Raw genomic sequence first — 22,281 nt, 5'->3', positions numbered from 1 at the left:
ACTTCATTTCTGCTTTTGTGATCTTACTCATTTCTCCTTGATTTACGTATGTAACTGAACTCATCATCTCGTCATTATTGACTGATATATCTCTTCTGCCCTTTCTAATCATTTGTTAAGGCTGAGATATTCCTTTTTCTCTTCCTCTCTCCCCCCTCCATTTAGTTCCTAATGGTATGGTCATTATATTTCCACCCTCCAGTTCAGGGTCTTATTACTTATTACTGCAACAACCCCTAGTTAGATCTCCCTGCTCTCATCTCTGATCTCTCTAATTTCCACTGTCACATTTATGTTCCTCCAAATATACATCAGAGGTTGTCATTCCATAGCTCAAAACTATGAGGTCTTTCTAAGCTGTTTCACTGACTATTAAAGTCACAACTCTTGCCATATCTCTCCTAAAATGATGGCCTTTGCACTTGACATTCTCTTTATGCATAGCTTTCCCTTCAATATTTGTATGGATCTCTCCAATTTTTTGAGGTCTATTCAAACATCATGTGCTTGGCCAACAATTATATGAAAAATGTTCAACATCTTTAGCAATCTGGGAAATATAAGTCAAAATTAAAGTCAGATTCCACCTCACTCGATTTAGAATGGAAAGAACCAAGAATACAAATAATAATAAATACTGGCAAGGATGTGGGTGAAAAGGAATTAATACACTGTTGGTGAAAAATATAAATTTGTACAGCCATCATGAAAATCAGTATGGAAGCTCCTCAAAAGACTAGGAATGGAACCACAATATGATCTGGTTACTTTACTCCTCAGTATTTAACCAAATGAATTAAGGTCAGCATATTACAAAGTTACATGCATACCCATATTAATAGCAGCACAATTTACAATAGCCAAGTTATAGAACCAAAGTAGGTGTCCATTGATAGCGAGTGGATAAGGAAAATATGGCATGCATATATATATATATATATATATATATATATATATATATATATATATATATATATATATATAACAGTTTATTCAGCCATAAGAAGAATAAAATTACGGCATTTGCAGGAAAATGGATGGAACATAAGTATCATGTTAAGTAAAAGTCAAGGGTCACATGTTTTCTCTCATATGTGGAATCTAAAGAAAAAACGGGGGGGGGGGGGTTGGCGGTAAAGGATTGCATGAAACTAGAAGGGATACCAGTATGGCAGAAGATGGAAGGGCAAAGGGAGGTACTGGGGAATGAAATTGATCAAACTATATTATGTGCATATGTTAATATGCCACAATGAAATCCATGATTCTGTATAACTAAGCACCAATAAAAATTCATATATATAGGTACATATCATTTGCTCATAGAACTCACCTTCAAATCAGCATATCCCTGATCTGTATTCTCATCTTGCTTTTTAAAATGTTTTTCCCTTCATAGCACTTACCATTACCTGCCAATATATTTGATATACCAATATATTTTATATGGTTTTTGTCTTTTTCCCCAATTTAGAAAGGTCCATGAGGGCTTTACCTGCATGGTTTCTCATTCTAGCACCTAGAATAGAGCCTAGCAGGTTAACAGGTACCTAGTAACTTTTTGTTCAAGAAAGAAAGGAAACTGTCAGAGAAGCTTACAAGGTCAGATAGAAGGAGAATGATGAATCAGGCATTCAAATTAAGGTCTTTCTGATGCCAAAACAAACACTTCCCTAAAAAGCTCCTCAGGTTGCTGCCCTAGCCACTCAACTATTTATGTTATTAAATTACCTTATATTTAACATTGTAAGGTATGGTCATTATAGTTCCATTTTCCAACTGTCATGTGTAATCATGTCAATTCTACTTTTTTCTCCCCATAGAAAAAATGCCTGTTTTTCCACCTGTGGATAAATTATTCTTGGATTGCAATAAAATCAAGTCAATCATTTTAGCTGTTTTCTTAATCTATTTTATGTAATGTACTACTAAATAATAAAAAACAATTTATTGTGAGTCAGAAAATTCTACAACACTTATTTAGTACTAGAGGCCATTGAAAAAGTCTTTCAGTTCTTTCTATCTCTGCCCTACTCCAAATTCTCTTTGCTAGTTTTTAATATCTTCTAGAAGATATTTTATCCTTTTCTTTTGTAAACATTATCTACAAAAAATCCTCCCAAAACTTTATTAAATCTTTAAAGTGACCTTGTCAGTATAAACTTGAGATCACATATGAATATTAATAACATTTTTTCTCAAATCCCAGAAATAATCCACATGAAATAACATATAGCTTCCAATAAATAGGCAAGGCAGTCTCCTTCTAGCATCCAGCTGAATCCTCCCTACCATTCTTGACCCAGAACAAATCCTACTTCTCCCTTTAAATCTTCAAATAGCATATATCTAGGATACTTAGCAAAAAAGAAAAAGAATCTCACAGTCTTATCTTTATGTTTTATGTCTTTCATATCAAGTATTTTGTAGCATTCACTACATTTAACAAAAACATAATTTGAACCTACTATTACAGAGATTATCAGTTAAATATATTAAATATAAATGATGTGCTTCAAAATGACCCTGAATTTAGTACTGTTATCTTCATTTTATCAATGGGGGACCCGAGGTTCAGAAAGGTTATGTAAATTATCCAAGGTCACACAGCTAGCATGCAGCAGAGTCAGAATCTGAACCCAAGTCCATTTGCCTCTGAACCTATGACCACTACTAAAAATATATTCCTTTATAGAATGTATACTGTGGACATAAAAAGATAGACCCACAGAATGAGAGACATTATAATTCAAGGATATAAATTACTATAAAGTAAAATAGGAATGCCATAAAAGAAACCCTTAAGGAATATAGAAAGTAATAGGAACTATAAGATAAAGTAGAAAGTGATTCCATAAGAAAGTTAAAAATAAAGTACTACAAGAGTTCAGATAAATTACTAGGTGGAAACTGGGAGGAGGGTTTGTGCATCAGGATGAAGACAGGCTTCATAGAAAAGCTATGTGCTATGGGAAGAATGTTTACAAAAGAAGGAAAGCTGTGTGTGTGTGTGTGTGTGTGTGTGTGTGTGTGTGTGTGTGTGTGTGTGTGTGTGTGTGTGTTAAGCAAAGTCAGAAGCAATACTGAGGCTGAGGGGGTAGTTGTGTTCAGAGAACAGGCAGTTTTCTAGTTTGACTATTCAAGCAAAATTTATAAACATGAATAGTGAACAGTAGGGCTGATGATAGTTCAATATCAGGAAGGCTTCAAATGCCTCTTTCTGCTTCTAATCAACACCAGACACACAAAGGAAAAAAGAGCCATGCAGACCTAGTTCATTACATATTCCATTTTTATGATTTCAACCTGGCTCTTACACCATTAATTTTTTAACTAACATAGGTGATCTCTCTCAGTAACAACAATATTTGATGGATTATTCTAGAATTTCTTCTCTCTGGAATACCTGTATGAAATTCCTACCTGCCCTTTTGTGAATGGAAAAAAAAAATCTCCCATCTTTTGTTGATTAATGAGACATCAGGCCTTTTGTTTCTGACTTCAACCAGATTTTATATACTGTTTTTTTTCATGTCCCCCCCCTAGTTGCAGGAGAACAACAAAAATATCTACCTTAAGGCAACTCTACAACCTAAACTCCAGAAGTAACCCCTCATCATTTCCTTTAGAAGCAGATTCCTTTAGTTTCCTCCCTTTATAGCAAGATTTGTAAGCTCAAATATAAGAAGCAGATTACAGATAAGACAATGGGTATGAAACAATTTATCCTATGGATCTATCAAAATGCCCATCTCGGGGCTGGGGATGTGGCTCAAGTGGTAGCGCGCTCACCTGGCATGAGTGCGGCCCGGGTTCGATCCTCAGCACCACATACCAACAAAGATGTTGTGTTCGCCGAGAACTAAAAAATAAATATTAAAAATTCTCTCTCTCTCTCTCTCTCTCTCCCCTCTCTCACTCTCTCTTTAAAAAAAAATGCCCATCTCATTATGCCATCTTTCAAAATACTCTGGGAACCTTATAGATTCTGTTGGCCTCCCACTTTTAAACCTTTTGTATATTGCACTTTCAGGTCCTAGCTTTACCCTCTATCTATCTTCTTCTCCATTGACCTATGCTCCTTGAAGGCAGAAGCTGTTTTCATTGGTGAAAAAAGACATGAAAGTGATTTATTAAAATAAAATGTGTTAAGTATTAATAATACAGCTTTGGGAAGGAAGGAGATACCTAGGACAGCTTCTCCTAAGATTGATAGGAAGCTTAATCTTTATGGATATTTAGGAGCTTGCTGGGAACTCTAAAGAAAGGACACTCCAGCTCAAAGGAGTGGCATAAGCTTGATTTAGAGGTATTAAAGAATAGTGTCTTAAGAAATTGCCAATTGTCCCTATATGAATAGAAGACAGGAATGCAGCAGATGACTTTTTAAAAGAAGGCAAGGAGGAGATCACAAAGGGCAACAGGAAGTCATCTGAAGGTTTTGAAGAGGGAAATAGCATGATTTCTGGTAACCATGAAGAACAATGGGTACAATGAGAAGTTGAAAACAGGGTAAACTGGCCAAGGCCTACAGCAATCACCAGTGTGTTAAATGATTGGTCTGAACTGAATGTATACTATGAGAAGGTAATAGTATAGGTAACTATGGAAGACAGTTTGTAATTGTGGTCCACCTCAGGCTTTGAATATAATCTTTGCCGCTCTGACACTGAGGCTTACTTTAAATGGACATGTTTTCTTTTCCTCTTCTCCATCTCCGCTTCCCTAACCTGGAGGGGACAGGATTACCTTCTTCCAATCCAGACAGAGTTCTGGGTCTTTGAGCATACACCCTCCACAGGAACCAAGTAATTCAGACTTCAGAGATTAGCACCAGAAGATCTAAGGAAGGGTTATCTCCCAAATTAACAATAAATCACAACCCCCCACAGGAAACATCTGGAATGAATCACTTCTCTAAAAACTCCTGTTCTCAGGGATGGGCAGAATCACAGCCTCTGGGGCTAAAGTCCTGGGTGTTTCTCTAGCAAAGCAATAAACCTTCTCAAAAATATGTCATTTGGAGGCTCACTGGCAGAATGCTTACCTAGCATGTATGAGGCACTGGATTCAATTCTTAGCACCACATATAAATAAATTAAATACAGGCCCATCTGCAACTAAAAAAATATTTTTTAAAATGTGTCCTTTTTATTGAATTGGCATTGAGGACAAAGAACAAGCTTTAGTAACAAATTGAGAGTTAATTAGGAAAAATCATCAACAGAATTTAATAACTGATTGGATATGAAGGAATCTCTAATATTTCACTGGCTTCTGACATAGTCCTATTGAAGCCAGAGTTAGACAGGTAGTCTGTAAAGATGGGTAAATTGAGTCAGGTCAGATCAAGGAGGGCAATTTGAATGAGTATGGGAAGTTGGAGACTGCCCCCAGAGGGACTGAAATGCTTTCAGAGCCCTTCCTCCACGGAATCAAGATAACCAGCGATGCCCCCCCACCAACCTGTTGCTAATGTAACCAGGAATTGGCCCTCCCTTCATTCAGTTGTAAAAGTTGTTAGTGTGTCCTGGGCTGCTCCGTCCTGCCCTTCCCCCTTCAGCTCTCGGGTTTTCCACCTTTTGGCCATCCCACCAAGCATTTCCTGGGACTTGTCACACACTCAGGAAGGAAAGAGATAAGGAGAAGAGAGAAGGAGAACAAAGGAAGCCTAAGACATATAAAAAAGGCCGAACACCTCACTTCTGGGGATACCAGGAATACTATATATTCTGAGAATACTATGCCCCTCTTCTCCCTCCCAGGAGAAGTCTGTGTTACTCTTTTTAAATAAACCCTGTCTTATATGCTTGCCTGGGCATGCTTCTCTAATGATATACTTCAACATATGAGGGAGCAGAACTCACAATGAGCCCAAAACTAGAAATAGAGAAGAGCTCAAGACCAACTTAAAATAAGCTTAAGATTCCCTTGTCTCTCCAAACTCCCTTAACAGGAAACTCACCTTCTCTCCATCTAGCCTCCAGTTTAATATGTGTCCTCACTTATTCAATGAAAAGTCTAGCAAATGGCCTCCCAAAGAGTCTCTCTCTGTCCTAATCCAGATAAATCATGCCTAATATAAAGACAGATTACCTTCCGGAAAAAAAATTTGTTGTAATTTTTAGGTAATTCTGTCATCTTGTGAACATCATACAGTGTAGGTACACAAACCTAGATGGCATAGCTTACTGTACACATAGCCACATGATATATATGCCATTGCTCATAGGCTATAAAACTGCACCACTTTACCATACTTAATCCTGTAGGCCACTGAAATTCAGCATTAAGTACTTGTGTATTTAAACAAAGCTAAATATATAGTGAAATGCTAATTGATAGGAATTTTTCAGGTCCATCTTAAGGAAACAGCATCTCCACCCCTAAAAGGTTATTTGGTGCATGACTATATTTCACAATGTGTGCTCCTCAAGCTCCCTTAACTGAATCTCCTGTGGTGCTAGATAAAAATGCAAATTTCTTGGCTACCTCCCAAACCTCAGGAATCACAATCCTGGAGTGGGATGGGAGGGGGGGTACATTTGCATTTTCATGCACTGTCAGGTTTGAGAACCTTTATCCTTATCTAACCTAAATACCTATCAAGTGTATGTTTCTTAAATCCTGTTTTTATTCTATCACTCCTTGCCCAAACTAATTTTTTTTATATTCTTCCTGAACTTCCAGACCCTCTTTCAACTTGGTTTTATAAATCCTTCTAATATACATTATCTGTTCCAACAAAGTCAACCTCATCTCATTTCCCTCTTTCCTACCCCCGCACACATTGTGGTTCTCTTTCCAGGTCTTTACATTTACTATTACTTCAAGATCTTGAGAGCTTCTCCCTATTGAAATCCAAATCCTCGAATCCTTGAATCCTCATAAGGAAAGATTCCAGAAAACCAAGTTTAGGTCCAGAAATATGCATGAATTTTCCCCTAATTACATCAACCCTCCTTCCCTTTCTCTCCCACTTATGAATTCCTATTACACTTATAGGTAGTGTGGACAATTTAATATATTGATTATTTCAACATGTCTTATCTAACATAAACTTTCTAGTCATCAATGCACCTAGTAAAATTCTTGGCACATAAAAAAACACTAAATAAATATCCAAAAGGTTGATGGCTTTTTTCCCTCTAGATGTCACATGAATTAAAGAAAATGTGTTTTTAAAAGCAAAACAGATACTAATACATGCACTATTCTAGATACCTCTGTGCTCAAAAATATTAAAGATAATGTTTGCTATCCTTTTCTCTAAATAAAGAATACTCAGGCTGGGGTTGTGGCTCAGTGGCAGAGTGTTTGCCTAGCATGTGTAAGGTACTGGGTTCAATTCTCAGCACCATATATCAATAAATAAAATAAAGGTCCATTGACAACTAAAAAAATATTTTCAAAAAGAATGCTCAATTAAGACAGCAAATTACAGTTAGCTCTCAATCACAATACAGGCCAATTTTAAGATGTTATATAATAGTGCATCATATAATTACAGAACTAAAATATACTACACCTTGAGTACAAAACCAGTAAAGGGAAAAAAAACCTTAGTAGATAATTTAAGCAAATGATTTCAAAATATCTATTTAATAAATGAACACAAAATAAATATGACTTATTAACCCAAACTCAAAGAGCTGATTAATAGCACCCAACATAAACAAGCATCCAGGCCCCCTGACTGCATGGCAAACGTCATTTTCATTACGTTATATGCCCAGTGATACTAAAGTCAAATTCAGATTGCCTAATAAGCATTCCTATATGTGCCGGACACAGTGGAGCGAGCCTGTAATCCCAGTACCTAGGGGAGATAAAGGGTTGAGGCAGGAGGATCAAGAAGAGTTCAAAGCCAGCCTCCAGCAGCTTATCCAGGCCCTAAGCAACTCAGCAAGACCCAGTCTCAAAGTTTTACAATATATAAAAAGAGCTGGGGATGTGGCTCAGTTATTGAGTGCCCCTGGGTTCAGTTCCTGGTATAATAATAATAAAAAAAAAAAGAACTCCAATGTACATAAGCCAATACTTTAGGAATCTTCCTCTGCCATACTGAGAAACTGAGGTACAATGTACAGTTTCATGAGACTCACACAGACTGACCCAAGAGTACTTCCAAAAAACAAAAGGTAAAACCTTCTAAGAAAATATACCAGCATTCTAGTTCTAAACCATATCCCAAAACAAAACAGAGACAAATCCTAATCACCTGATCTTAACATGAATCCCATTGCTTTGGTAAAATATATGCCAAAAGAAGAACCAAACATATACAATACTATACTAACAACAATCATAATTCCCCAAAGCACAAATTTATATCTAAGGTTAAAACACATCTTTTGTACTTACCATAACTTTACTTCCAACTATCTGCATGCAGTGGTCAACGAAGAGAGGTTATGGTGTAAAAAAAAACAAACAGCAACAATATTAGTAATCAGAAGCTTTTTCACAGAAGTGTTTAGTAAATTAGTAAATAGCTAACCCTACTTACACTTTGAATACTTTAGATCTAGAAGTTAAAACAAATCAATAAATATTCATTTCTACCATATTTCAAAAATATGTCCTCTATGGAATAAGGATTCCAAAATAAAGGATAATTATATTTTGAGAAATTTTGAATGTATTTTAATGAGCTTCTCTTATAATACAATCTAAATATCAAGTCATGCAAAGTTAATAGCAATCTGGAATCAGCTCACAGCCCCTCAAAAAAATTATCAATATAAAATTGATTTTTTTTCAAATATTGCCCTTTTTTCTTTCTTTGTTATGACAAGTATACTATTAAAGTTAAAATAAGGTGTTTTAAAACAAACTGTCACATTTAAAGTCATGCATTAAGTTTAGAAGTAAACTTTAGGTTGAAAACTGGAACATTTTATCTGTTATAAATTTAAGGGTTATACTATTGTTTTATCTTATACTTGAAAATTACAAAGAAAGATTGCTTGTTATTCTAGTTTTCTAGGTCATCCTAGAATTTCTATTATAAAATCAGAGTTTTCTATATAATGTGAGGACAATGAAGATTTTATATATAAATATAAATGCTTATATTCACTGGGAGGAAATAATTCAAAAATCTCAATATTGAGCTTTAGATAAGAGATAAGAGAATCTGAGAGGAAAAGATGTGTTTAAGAAACAAGAAGTAAACTCACAGTCCTAAACATAATTTTATGCCAAAATCCAAATATAAATCAAATCACTGTTATCAGATTCCCACATTTGAATATCAAGCAGTGTCCAAAAAAGAACTAATCCACAATCTAAAACCATTAATCTGATAGCGGTTATTATCAAGATGCGTTCTATTTTTCAGCCAGTGCTTTAAAAATAAAAATTAAATTTAATTGCAACCCCAGTAAGAATCCCAAATGAAACACGATATGACAAGATGCAAAAGGATAATGACAGTTTCCAAGTAAATTATTTCAGAGGAATCCATGAATCTCCAAATGGAGAAGCAGGTTTCTTAAATATTCATTCAACAGACTATTTACGGTCAGTGATTATTTAGTTGAATAAAAGCCTCTTTGGTGCCATTAACACTCTTCTGAATTGAAAGATATGCTATTGACCTAAATTATTTCCTCCCATCAAAAAAGACAGAGGTTGTATTTGTCCCTTGTCTATTTAGCACAGACATAAGACTAAAAAGAGAAGGCAAGCCTATCTCAACAATTAAGGCAGGTCTATACTCAGTGAAATAACCACAATATGGCCCATTTAATGATTCATTTAGATTGCAAAATGACTGCATTTAGCTAAAGCACATACAGCATTAGATTAGATTGATTAGCCAAGGGAAGCTAAGATAAACTAGTTTGGTCATGTCTGGGTTTAATTGTTTCATCATATCCAGACCATAGCTGGAAATGACCCAAGAAAGAAAGTCTCTGATAATGGCAAAAGCAAAACTATAATAAATGCATACACACACACATATACAGATGCACTACAACTTTTAAGTACTTGTTATATAAGTAAGTCTAGCAAATCTGTGAATACAGTTGGTTTCACTTCTTAAATTATTTCTGAGATTTTTTTAATCAATGATTCTTCTCAAAGGTTCCTATATCTTCAAAAATATAATCTCACATATTCTAAAATTTCAACTTCAAAGACTGTGATTTAAATTAGAAATAAACTAAATTCTTGGTATTCTAAGGAAGTCACTGGCATTTGGCAAACTAATGTTAAGACTTCAGTGAATAACTTTTCCTAAGTGTCAAAATATGCTGTTAAATATATGTAAAACCCTCTATAAATCTCCAACATGTTGTGCCTGTTTCAGGATTATGAATCGGTAGGATAATTTCTGCAATATTAACAAAGCACAGTTTTCCATTTCTAAAAACATGCTCAGGTTTTGAAAATAGAGTGTCTCCCAGGTTATCTGTGGCTTAATCATCCACATATACTGCTAGCCTAGGTCAGTCCATAACCACACTTCCTACAGTAATCAAAGAGTCCAACTCATGATGGGCCAATGGCACAAACCTGTAATCCCAGAGGCTTGGCAGGCTGAGGCAGGAGTTCAAAGCCAGCCTCAGCAACTTTGCAAGGCCCTAAGCAACCTAGTGAGACCCTATCTCTAAATAAGATATTTTTTTAAAGGGCTGGGGGTGTGGCTCGGTGGTTGAGCACCCCTGGGTTCTGTTCCCACCAACAATAAAAAAAAGAAAAAAGAGTACAACTCATAGGAGATAAATGCAGACAGGTGGTTCTTCTCTACCCACCTATTTGGAGTTTACTCATTACTGACAGAGTTACTCAAGGTACTTTTTCCTATAACACTCATATGGTTTTTCTCTACTATGAATTAAGAAAAAAACTAAGTCATGGTTTATATCATTACCTTGTGATTTCCTTAATATTCTCTTATTCCATGTTAATTTTAAAAAAGTTAATTATACAACAAAAGAGTATTGTTTGCTTTAGAAACAGGTTTTGACCATATTTCTGTATATTGCTTCCTCTCTCTTTAATGTCCTCACCCAAGAACCCAAGGAGCATAATGGACATTTCTCACTGAGCTCACATTTTGTTCTTTTGGTTTTAGATCCCATACCAAAGGACTAATGCAGGTGATTAAATGGGAAAATATACAATTTATGTTTGACTTTTAATTGCCACGTTTTACACTTGAGTCTAAAACATTTTTCTATCAGGGACTCCAGCCCTTAACTTTGCTTTAAATGAGGAAACCTTTCCTCTCATACCAGGGATAGAAACCAGAGCCTCACACATGCTAGGTAAGCACTCTACCACTGAGCTACATTCCCAGCCCTAAACAAGTAAACATTTTTAATGAGTGCATCAATATAATGCAAAAGTAAAGGTAAAAAAGTATAAGACATACAATCACAACCAAAGCCTAATGAAAGACAGCAGGATGGGAAGGAAGCCTGGTTACATGGGGGAAAACAGTCATACATTCAGTAATAATTGGTGCAAATTTTATTGTCCTGATCATGAAAAGGTCAAGGGATTAGAATATTGTTTTTCTCTGAATGGCATCCCTCTCACCTTTAAAAAAGAAATAACACAAATAATTTTCAGAGTTTTAATGATAGAAAACAGTACTAATTAATGTATCCCCAAGGTGAGAAAGCTTCAAAACATACTTGTCAACAGGTTTTCTTCCATCATAATATTTGGTCCATGAAAAACAAATATAATCTTGGAACTGTGATGAATGTGCTATGCATATATGAGGTGCTCATAGTTATGTTGAATGAAACAAATAAGGACAAATACTCAGTAGTACTGGTTTTGAGGCTGGTGACTTAAACATAAAATTTTCATGTCTTTTGAGAACATTCCATTTCCATCTTCTGAAAAAGGCAGATTGAATGAGCTCATCTAATATTTAACAAATCTGCATTTTAATCTGAAAAATGAGTATATAACTTAAGGTATGCATTTCCTTGATCACTTGAAGAGGAAACTATGAGAATAAATGCAAACAACTTCTTCATACAGACCAGATAATAATCAAAAGGTCAAAGTAGAAGAGCATCATTTATATATAATTTCCATTATAGTCATTCCCACTTACACAAACAATGACCCAAATAAGCCAGAGACACTAACAAAATCCTATCATTAAAAATATTATATGACTAGTCATATAGTATTATCGGTACTTTGCATTCAGATTTAGTTATATAGATTTACTAGCATACTTGCCTTTAGGTATTTGAAAAATAACACTAAATGTACACCCTGCATTTCCTAAAGCATTTTACTGTGAACAATAACTTGAGTGCAAAAATGAGAAGAGATTCATCAGAATTTCAAAGTAAAACCCTATGCATCACCTAATTCTATTGAAAACGACGCTCATGGCAAATTTCACTTATCACTTGAAACATATTTCTGCCCTTGGATACCAGAAGCAAATTAAAAAACATGCTGTTGCTCTGCTCTGGCAGAGCTGCAATGCGTTATCTTTAAATGGTTCAGCATTCAGATTTAGCTTGCTTAAAGTACAATATAGAATCAATACAATTGCAAAATTTAGTAATTGCTAATAGCATTAATAGCATAGCCAAATAACATTAGAATATAATTTTCCAATGAAGAAATTTAGTGGTCAACTCTTCAAGTGTAGAATGTTTTAAATGTGCATGTCTACATGCATATATATGCATATACCTACAGATAAAATCACTGTATATACACACTCACACACACACATACACATCCACTGATTTTATGATCTCTCGATATGAAAAGCTGTTTCTTTATAGACATGTAAAAGACACATTTTGCCCTTTCAAAAATACATGTTTCTAATAAAAAATTAAACCCAAAGACTTATTTTGGAAGTGCCTTAAAAGGTGAAAAAAGCAAAATACTCTATTAAAACAGTAAGGTTTTCCCATTGATAATAAGTCCTTTCAATAAACCTACTTTCAAGTCTTGAAACACACACAGATTTGATTAAAGTTCCTATTAAGCACTTTAATTTATATTGAACAAAGCTGTACAATAACAATTATGAGGCAGCTTACACAGTTTGCATTATATAAATGATGAAAAAAGCCAACAACACTGCATATTAAAAAGCATTGCTAAAAATTACATGCAAGCAGACACTAGACATGTAGCTTTAATGTCAACTAAATTAAAGATGACTATATTTTTTCTTATATTCTCCCTCAAAATACAAAATTTTTATCTAACAACCCATACATTAAGTGAAATACCTGCAAAATGCTGTCAATTTTTAGTAATTGCACAAAGCCTCTGCCCTGAAACTCACTGAATTACTTCAAGAGCCTGCTGTCCTTTCTAAGCTTTCTTGTTTATAATAATGAGAGCTTCTCATTTCCAAAGATGAACAATTTCATTTTTAAATATATACATTTTGAAATATATAAATGTATAAAAATCAAACACAAATTGTTTCCTAAATAGTCTGAATACATTTGCAGCAAGAATTTGAACATCTGAGGTTTATTCATCTTTTAAGTAGATAATGCTTAAGCTCATTCTGTTGGTACCAGGAAAGTTTCTCTACTTACAGATTTGGCAGTAGCAGAAATATACTGGACAACCATCTCACGCTTGGTGGTAAAATCTTTGTTTCGTAAAGGAGCTTTTTTTTCTTCATTAAGGTTCATGTCCTCCTGTTAGAAAGAACATTCACTGTGAGCATTGATAAATTTCTGCCTAAGCATTTCTAAAGTGATGAATAAATATTAATGATGTCTATGTCTTAAAATATTAAGTCATTCTGTAACTAACAATTCTTTTTTCTGGATATTTCACTATTATTTTTTACCCTAAGATACCATAATAACAAATATTAATAAAAATCTACCTCTTAAATAAATACTTCCTGCTATAATGAACAAAACTCTTTTTTTTCTGGATACTTCACTATTATTTTTCACTCTAGATTCCACAACCTTGCATAAATTTTACCATGCACCCAAGGTTTATATTATTACCAAGTCAATCAGTAAACAGGGAGAAAAAGGTATTTTTAAACTATTCCACAGAATAAATTGGCAGTTGAGAGCATAGATATACATTATACTGCCCTACCAAAGCTATTTGTTTAACTTGATAGCAAAAGCAAATACACACATACAAATTGCTTAGGATTACTATTATCCAAGAAAGCAAATATGATTGGCAAAGAGGGAATATGCATCCATAACATATCCCTGAAGAAAAATTCATAGTAAGTTGTTGGATTAAAAAAGAAAAAAGAGAAATATAGTTAGGGGGGATAACAAAAATCACTAAATGGGCTAAGGAGATGAATAGACAATTCTCAGAAGAAGATATACAATCAATCAACAAATATATGAAAAATGTTAAACATCTCTAGTAATTACAGAAATGAAAATTGAAACTAAGATTTCATCTCATGCCAGTCAGAATGGCAGTTATCAAGAATACAAACAACAATAAGTACGGGTGAGGATGTGGAGGAAAAGGCACACTCATACATTGCTGGTAGGACTGCAAACTGGTACAAGCAATCTGGAAAGCAGTATGGAGATTTTTTGGAAAATTTGAATGGAATCACCATTTGACCCAGCTATCCCACTCCTCAATCTATATCCAAAAGTCTTAAAATCAGCATACTATAGTAATGCAGCAACATCAGAGTTTATAGCAGCTCAATTCACAATAGCTAAACTGTGGAAGAAACCTAGATGCCCTTCAATAGATGAGTGGATAAAGAAACTGTGGTATATATACACAATGGAGTATTAGCATTGAAAGAGAATAAAATTATGGCATCTGCAGATAAATGGATGGCATTGGAGAATATCTTCATAAGCGAAGTAAGCCAATCCCAAAAAGCCAAAACCCGAATGTTCTCTCTGATAAGTGGATGCTAATCCATAAAGCAGGGAGGGCATGGGAAAAAGGGAGGAACTTTGATGGGCAAAGGTGGGGAGAGGTAGGGAGAGGGTATGGGGGCAGAAAAGATGATGGAATGAGATAAACAACATCATTCTACCTAGGTACATGTATGACTGCACATATGATACAACACTATGTTGTATACAACCAGAGAAATAAAAAGTTGTGCTGCAACTGTGTACAATGAATCAAAATGCATTCTGTCATATATAACTAATTAAAATAATTTTTTTATAAAATTTTTTAAATGACTCACTGGACAGAAAAATATTCACTTATAAGAACACACTGAGGTTCAGTAAACTTTATGAGATTGGGAATACACCTGTATTTTGTGAATATGCACACATATAACACTTTCATTACACAAATTATTTTTCTTCATTTTGAAACTTATGTTAACCCCCACAACAGAAAAAGACACCCTGGATGGGATTGCAAAACCAAGATGGAAATGATTATGCTTCAAAATGGAAAAGTGAAAAGAAAACACAGAGAATGGGCCAAAGTGTTTAGAAATTCTGTCTGTCAAGGGATGGATACTCACATGGAAAGAAACTTTTACAACTCAATGAAAAGACAAATATCTTAATTACAAATGGTCAAAGTATTTGAGCATACATTTTTCTTAAGATATGAAAATGGCCAATAAGCATATGAAAAGATGTTCAACATCATTATTTATTACGGAAATGCAAAGGAAAACCACAATATGATCACCCTTCTCTCTAAAACAGCTTGAATAAAATAGATTAAAATAATAAATGTTGGAAGGAAGGGATGGGGAGGATACAGAGCTTCCTAGCATGTTCAAGGTCCTGGGTTCACTCCCCAGTACCACTAAATAAACAACAACAAATGTTAGAGAAGGGTGGGAATATAAAACAATGCAGCCAGCCATTTTGATAAAACAATGTGCCAATTTCTTGAGAGGTCACACATACGATTCAGATCATATACCCAAGAAGGATGAAAATATCTGTACACCAAAACTTGCACATGAATGTTTATAGCAGCATTATTACTAATAGTCAAAGAGTAGAAACAATTCAAGTGTCCATCAAGTACTGACTAAATTAACAAAATGTGGTATATCCATATAAATTTGTCATATACAATAGTATTCAGCCATAAAAAGGAATAAAGTATTGTTATAAAATGGATGAGCCTTAAAATTATATTATGCAAGTAAAAGAAACCAGTCACAAAAACCACATGTTGTATGATTCCATCAATAAAAAATCAAATCTACAGAATTAGAAAATAGATTATTGGTTGCCAAGGCCCAGAAAAGAAGAAAAGAATATTAAATTATGACTATTTATGAGTATGGTGTTTCTTTCTGAGGGGATGCAACTGTTCTAAAACAGTTTGATTGTTATGGTGATCTTTGAAATATACCAAGAAACACCAAAGTTTACACTTTAAAAGGATGAGTTTTATGTATGTGAATTATATCTTAATTTATTTTACATTCCTAAGTTTTAATTTTGATTGATATATAATTGCACATATCCTTGAAGTACAATATCATCTTTGGATACATGTAATGATTGAATCAGGGTAGTTTGCATATTTATGATCTTAAATGTTTGTCATTTCTTTATGGCATTGGAATATCCAAAATGATCTCGAGTCTTCTAGCTCTTTTGAAATATAGAAAATATTATTTTTAAACTATAGACACATTACTGTATAATAGAACACCGGGACTTAACTGACCAACCTTTCCCTATCCTATCTCCCCCTTACCGCCTCTTAGCCTCTGTTAACTACTATTCTATTCTCAAATTCTATGAGAAGATAAATTAGTGGGAATGTAAATTTATAGCCACTGTGGAAAAAAGCATGACGTTTCCTTCAGAAATTAAAACAATCATGGGGCTGGGGATATAGCTCGGCTGGTAGAGTACTTGCCTCACATGCACAAGGCCCTGGGTTCAATCCCCAGCACCACAACAACAACAAAGAAAAGAAATTAAAACAGTCGTATGATCCAGCAATCCCACTACTGGGTGTATATGCAAAGAAAATGAAATCAGTGGTCAAAGAGACATCTGCACTCCCAAGTTCAATGCAGTACTCTTTACAACAACCAAGAAATAGAAACAACTTAAGTGTCCATCAACCGATGAATACAAAAAGAAAATGTGGTGCATATAAAAAGTGAACACTATTTGGTTAAAAAAAAAGAATGAAATCCTGTCATTTGTGACAAAATGCATAAAACTGGAGATCATGACATTAAGTGAAATAAGTTTAGGCACAGAAAGATCAAGAAATACCTCATGTTCTTTGTCATATATGGAGTCAAAAAATTTTATCTTAACTTTTAAAAAATCAATATTTTATTTCTTTATTCTTTCGGTAATTCTGGCAATTCTATTTTCAATAAAGTAAATTTCTTGACAAAGAATAATACTAAAGCTATTTTAGAGACTCATATGTGATAATGTGGTGGAAAAACCAAAGAATCCATGAAAAGTAACAAAGTGTCATTTATCTATTGGATACAGATCCCCCTAATATACAAAACCCAAAATGTTCTGAAATCCAAAACTTTTAGGATATCATTCTGAAACCTTTTGAATGTTAATATGACATTGAAAACATTTCAGATTTTAGAGCCTTTCAGTTTTCTAATTAGGAATGCTCAACCAGTAAAGCCTATGCATATACTACAAAATGTGAAAAACTCTAAAATACTTCTGGTCCCACACACTTTGGATAAGGTATACCGTAGTTAACTTTAGTGACAGCAAACATCACCTGACCTATATTTGTACCCACTGCAGTGATTCTTATGACTATACACAGTCAATATCTATAAATTTCATGTTATATATACAAGTTCTTTTCCATACTCACCTGGATCACTGTCTCTACTCTTACCTTTTCTATCTTATATCCATATTTTTTTTCATTTGTAAAGCTTTTTAAAAACTTACTAGAAAGCAGAAAATACATTCTGCCTCTCCCTCTCTTAGTTTCTAGCATTGTTGAATCCAAACAGAATCAGAGTAACTAGTCTGGACAGCACTTTTATAACTCCACAGATGCTCATCTATGTTCTACAACTATATCAACTATCAGGGAACTCACTATGTCCTCCAGCAGCTCAGCTCATCTTAGGGCAGTTAAATTTTTGCTAGCTTTTTCCTTGGAAGACTAGATTTGAAATATGTGTAACAGAATATTAATGTTTAAGGTGGCAAGATTGTACCTTTCCTTTCCTTCTCTACTTTTAAATTTTATAATCACTATTTACCAGATGTATACTATGCACAAGGGACTATGTGAGGCTAGTTAAGAGAGTATAAATTTGAGAGACTGCTTTTATATTCAAATTAAAGGTTATTATTTATAAAGCAATGCCTGACACTTAGAGAAAGCTACACATATATATAAGTCATGGTCTAGGGGAAACAAACATAATAGATGGACTCTTTGGAAACACATAGGACAGGTGGAAAAGTCAGAGAAGTCCTCACTAGGATTTGGGTCATGAAGGATAAGGAAAAGCTGACTAAAGGCTATGAGACTAGCTAGGAGATTCTAGTGGTCATCTTTCATTTTTGGCTACTCAACATCATTTGAACCTGGCCTCTATATTTTAATATATCCTCACATTATCAGTCCCACCTAACAAAAGTAGAATTTTTAAAAATTACAATTGCCAGTCTCCCTTAAAAATTAGATGACAGGTATGTGGTTTAGTCTCCACCAACAAAATGCATTTATAAAAGATGCAAATCCAGAAGTGAAGTATATTAGAGGAAATAGGCCATGAATAGGTCATCCATTTGGGAGGTTTTGGTAGCAACAGAAATCATGAAATTACAGAATCAATGGCAGATTTTTTATTAAGACAGTTTGACCAAGTGGTTCCAAGGTGGCAACAGCTCCTTAATTGGACTGTGTTTCAGTTGTGTAGTTTTGGAAGTTATTCCTATGATGGTACCTAGAGCTTGTTTGTGTAACCCTCCTGTTTAATATCCCTTTATAATATCTTCTACTTAATGTAGCCAGAATGGATTTTCTTACATTCCATATTTGGGCTAGTAAAGTGTTTCAAGTGACTAGTGATAAGGACAATAGATAAAACAAAAAGAAATTAACTCAAGAACCATATACATGTTTTTTGAAGGTGACATTTTCTCCTTCAAGCTACTAAATTCAATTTATTTTCATGTGACATGGATTAGCATCCATGACTCTCTCTCTCTCAAATATTCTGTGTTTTGATAAACACAAGGAAAGAAAAGACTTCCATCTCTTTCATCTTGTTGTACTATACCTCTTTAATTCGGCCTCTGATTTAATAATCTTATTGGCTAAGCATATCATTTTGCTCATTTATAGCGTGCTCATTTTCATCAAAATCCCTAAATTCTTTCTGCTCACATATGCTGGACTAGGTCTCTTCAGTCTCCAAATTTTCTGGTAAAATTGCAGTCTCCAATAAATGTGGTTATCATGAATCTATATCCTCCCAGTAGAATCAACTCTGGAATACTAACAAGATTAAGTTGTGTATTTGTACACTTCTCAGGCCAAAGAGGGTGGTATGCTGCTTTTGGCAGTCATTAAGTAAGCAGTCTCCTCTCCTTCCAGTGACATTTCTACATCACTATGTACTTCCATTCAATTTTTAATGATGCACAATGCTGAGATCATGCCATCAGAGTAAAATTATTTTGTAGGAAAGTAGGCAAGACAATAAGGGTAATGCATTATATGTCTCAGAGGAATGTTGTCAAGATTAAGTATGATCATACATATCAAGTGATGTAGTAACTAGTCTTCAAAGAATGCTAGCTATTAGTAATGTTATCACCACCTGAGCCCAAAAAACCAATCTTTAGAGATGGGTTTGTGGCTCAATGGTAGAATGATTGACTAGCATGTGTGAGGCACTGGGTTCAAATCTCAGCACCTCGTATAAATAAATGAAATAAAGGTCCATCTACAACTAAAAATTAAAAAAAAAACTTTAATAAAGCGAACCTTTATCTTACTCTTATGTGTTAATAACACTATGTTCTTCATAGTTTTCTTACAAGTACTATGCTCTTTGTTCATGATGCTTCTTGGTCTGCCTGAAATACTATCCTATTTGCCACCTCTCTCCCTTTGTAAACCACAGCTCCCCATCAAATCCATATCTGGTTAACTATTATACTTCAAGGCTATGCTCACTAATTTTTCAAGAAGATTTCACCCCAAAATACCTCATTTGGAAATGGCTAATCCTTTTCTTTCATTTTAATTCCACTTACATTAAAACTACATAATAAATCTCTCTCTCCTCAAAACTGAGCTAACTGAGGGCAGGAACTTATTTATCCTTTTACTCCCAGCAAAGAACAGTTTCGGGAATATACTAAGAAATAAACAAAGATTTATTGAACCAATGCGATATTTAGGACATTTTCTTTAAATATTTTAAATTGCTTTAGAGTCATCTACATTTTTATATTTATAAATTTAATGTATAGGTTGACTGAAAATGGGTATCATTCATGTGAACAGAAGAGTCCAAACTCATTTTCTCCTTCTAGAAATAAAAACATATCATTAATTAGGCAGCTGATACTTCCAAATCATTAACTCTAGCTTTATAATATAATAGCAAAACTAAATAGAGCAATACTCATAATTCAGTATTAACACTAAACAACTTAATTGAATATGAACCTACTTCTAAACACAGAGTTCTTACAGTAGTCAAAACACAAAAGCAAGCTTTTAGCTTGTTTAACATTTATTTAATGTATCTACCATACATGAGAGGAGTGTAGTTACTAAAAACATGTTCTTTGAAGTCACAATAGCTGACCACTTATAATACTTCAAAGCCCTATTTGCAACTAAGAAACTATTTTTTCCTCTGTCCAAATATGTTGTGATACAAGTTTTCTTTATAGACAAGTTCCTTCATTTCTTCAGCAAACACTGTATTCTTTTTTATCTTCTTGGTGCTGAGGTTTGAACCCATGGCCACATACACTCCTGGCAAGTACTTTACCACTGAGTTACACCCCTAGCCACAAACAATATCTTCTTAAAATTTTTAATAAGGAACTACATAAAATGAGAAATTACATAAAATATGAGAAAGTCAAAAGTTAAGCCAGCTTCCTATTCATTCATTTGTTTTGTAATTAATTCATTCTCATTCTTTCTCTCCTTCTCTCTCCACTACCATAATTAAGTAGGGGACAATATAATTTTTTTTAGTTTTCCCCTCACCTTCCAACATTATGTCTATTTTCCTTTCTTTCCCTCTGGTTTTATATTTTGCTTTATGAGACAAATGTCAACCTTCTCTCTCTTCCTTTCCTGTAAGACAAAAGTAACACTGGTATATCTGTTATAAATTTCATATATATTTTCTACAAATTATATATTTCTGTTCCTGTAACATGTCTTGATTTCAGCTTGAGGATAAATTTTACACTTGCTCTTCTTAAATCTGAACTCAACTTCAGCACTAAATGCTTGCCACCTTACTTTCGTTTCTTAAAATAGTAATTATTCAAGTATCCTTCAACTTCTAGGCTTGGGAAGATCTGTACCTCTAAAGACAATGAATGAATGAAGGCACCCCAGTTCCTAAAATACATCCTAGCACAAACAATGATTACAACTATGTTTTATTATTTTAAGGTTCTAAATTAATGAATTTGTATAAGATTTGTTTAATTATTTTATAAAGGGATATTGAATAATTATTCTAGCTTTGGTTCCATAATTATTTCTAGCTAGAAAGAACCAAACACTTCTTTTTAAAATCCCAATGAAAATATCAGGTATTTTTCTACATAATAAAATAATTGGCCAATTCTACCTGATACTAATTAACTACCTCATGTTTTCAAAAGACCCAGTTAATTTTACCTAAATAACCATTGAAATTATGGGAGCTCAGGAAGAAAACAAAGATAAAGGAAAAAAGTTGTTCAAATACATTATTTGTGAAAATAGTGTGCAGCCCTAAGCAGAAAAAAGAGGACACAATATTAAGTGAATATTACTGAGTATAGTACAAAAAATCATCTATTTCTGCTTTCAAAGCCCTGTTGGAAGGATCCAACTTTGAATACCTACATATACCCCTTTATTATCAGAGGGTAAATTCAGAACATGATTCAATATTAGAAAACATAAATATTACTTATTTTCTCTTATAATCCTTAAGCCTGAGCTCGTCTTTAACCAATGGTTTCCAGAGTACAGAAATTACATAAAAGACCCACTGGGGTTTAAGAAATACTGTTATTCAAAAAAGAAAAAAAAAGTAAAAGAAGACTTACTGATATTTCACAAGAGTAACCACTAGATCCCTCATTGGATCCACAGGTT

At 34.0% G+C, this 22,281-nt stretch overlaps 1 protein-coding gene across 15 annotated transcripts in view; it reads right to left on the bottom strand.

The window, feature by feature from the left end:
• Diaph2 (diaphanous related formin 2) overlaps positions 1-22,281 on the bottom strand; it is an 802,473-nt gene that overhangs the window by 715,942 nt on the left and 64,250 nt on the right. For 14 of the 15 annotated variants that reach the window (XR_013431759.1, XR_013431758.1, XR_013431757.1 and 11 more), the window contains 2 exons: positions 13,557-13,661; positions 8,365-8,385 (listed from right to left, as the gene is read on the bottom strand). Coding sequence is in view for 5 of the 15 variants with exons in the window: in XM_040283677.2 (XP_040139611.1) it covers positions 8,365-8,385; positions 13,557-13,661 (126 nt within the window). In the remaining 10 variants the exon portion in view is untranslated. The remainder of the gene's footprint in view (positions 1-8,364; positions 8,386-13,556; positions 13,662-22,281) is intronic. The other variant, XM_040283678.2, reaches the window with a different exon arrangement.

Source organism: Ictidomys tridecemlineatus, chromosome X (assembly GCF_052094955.1).
Source record: "Ictidomys tridecemlineatus isolate mIctTri1 chromosome X, mIctTri1.hap1, whole genome shotgun sequence".
NCBI classification, from domain to species: Eukaryota; Metazoa; Chordata; class Mammalia; order Rodentia; family Sciuridae; genus Ictidomys; species Ictidomys tridecemlineatus.
Note: the sequence above shows the minus strand (reverse complement) of the source record. Positions and strands in the feature narration are given on the sequence as shown.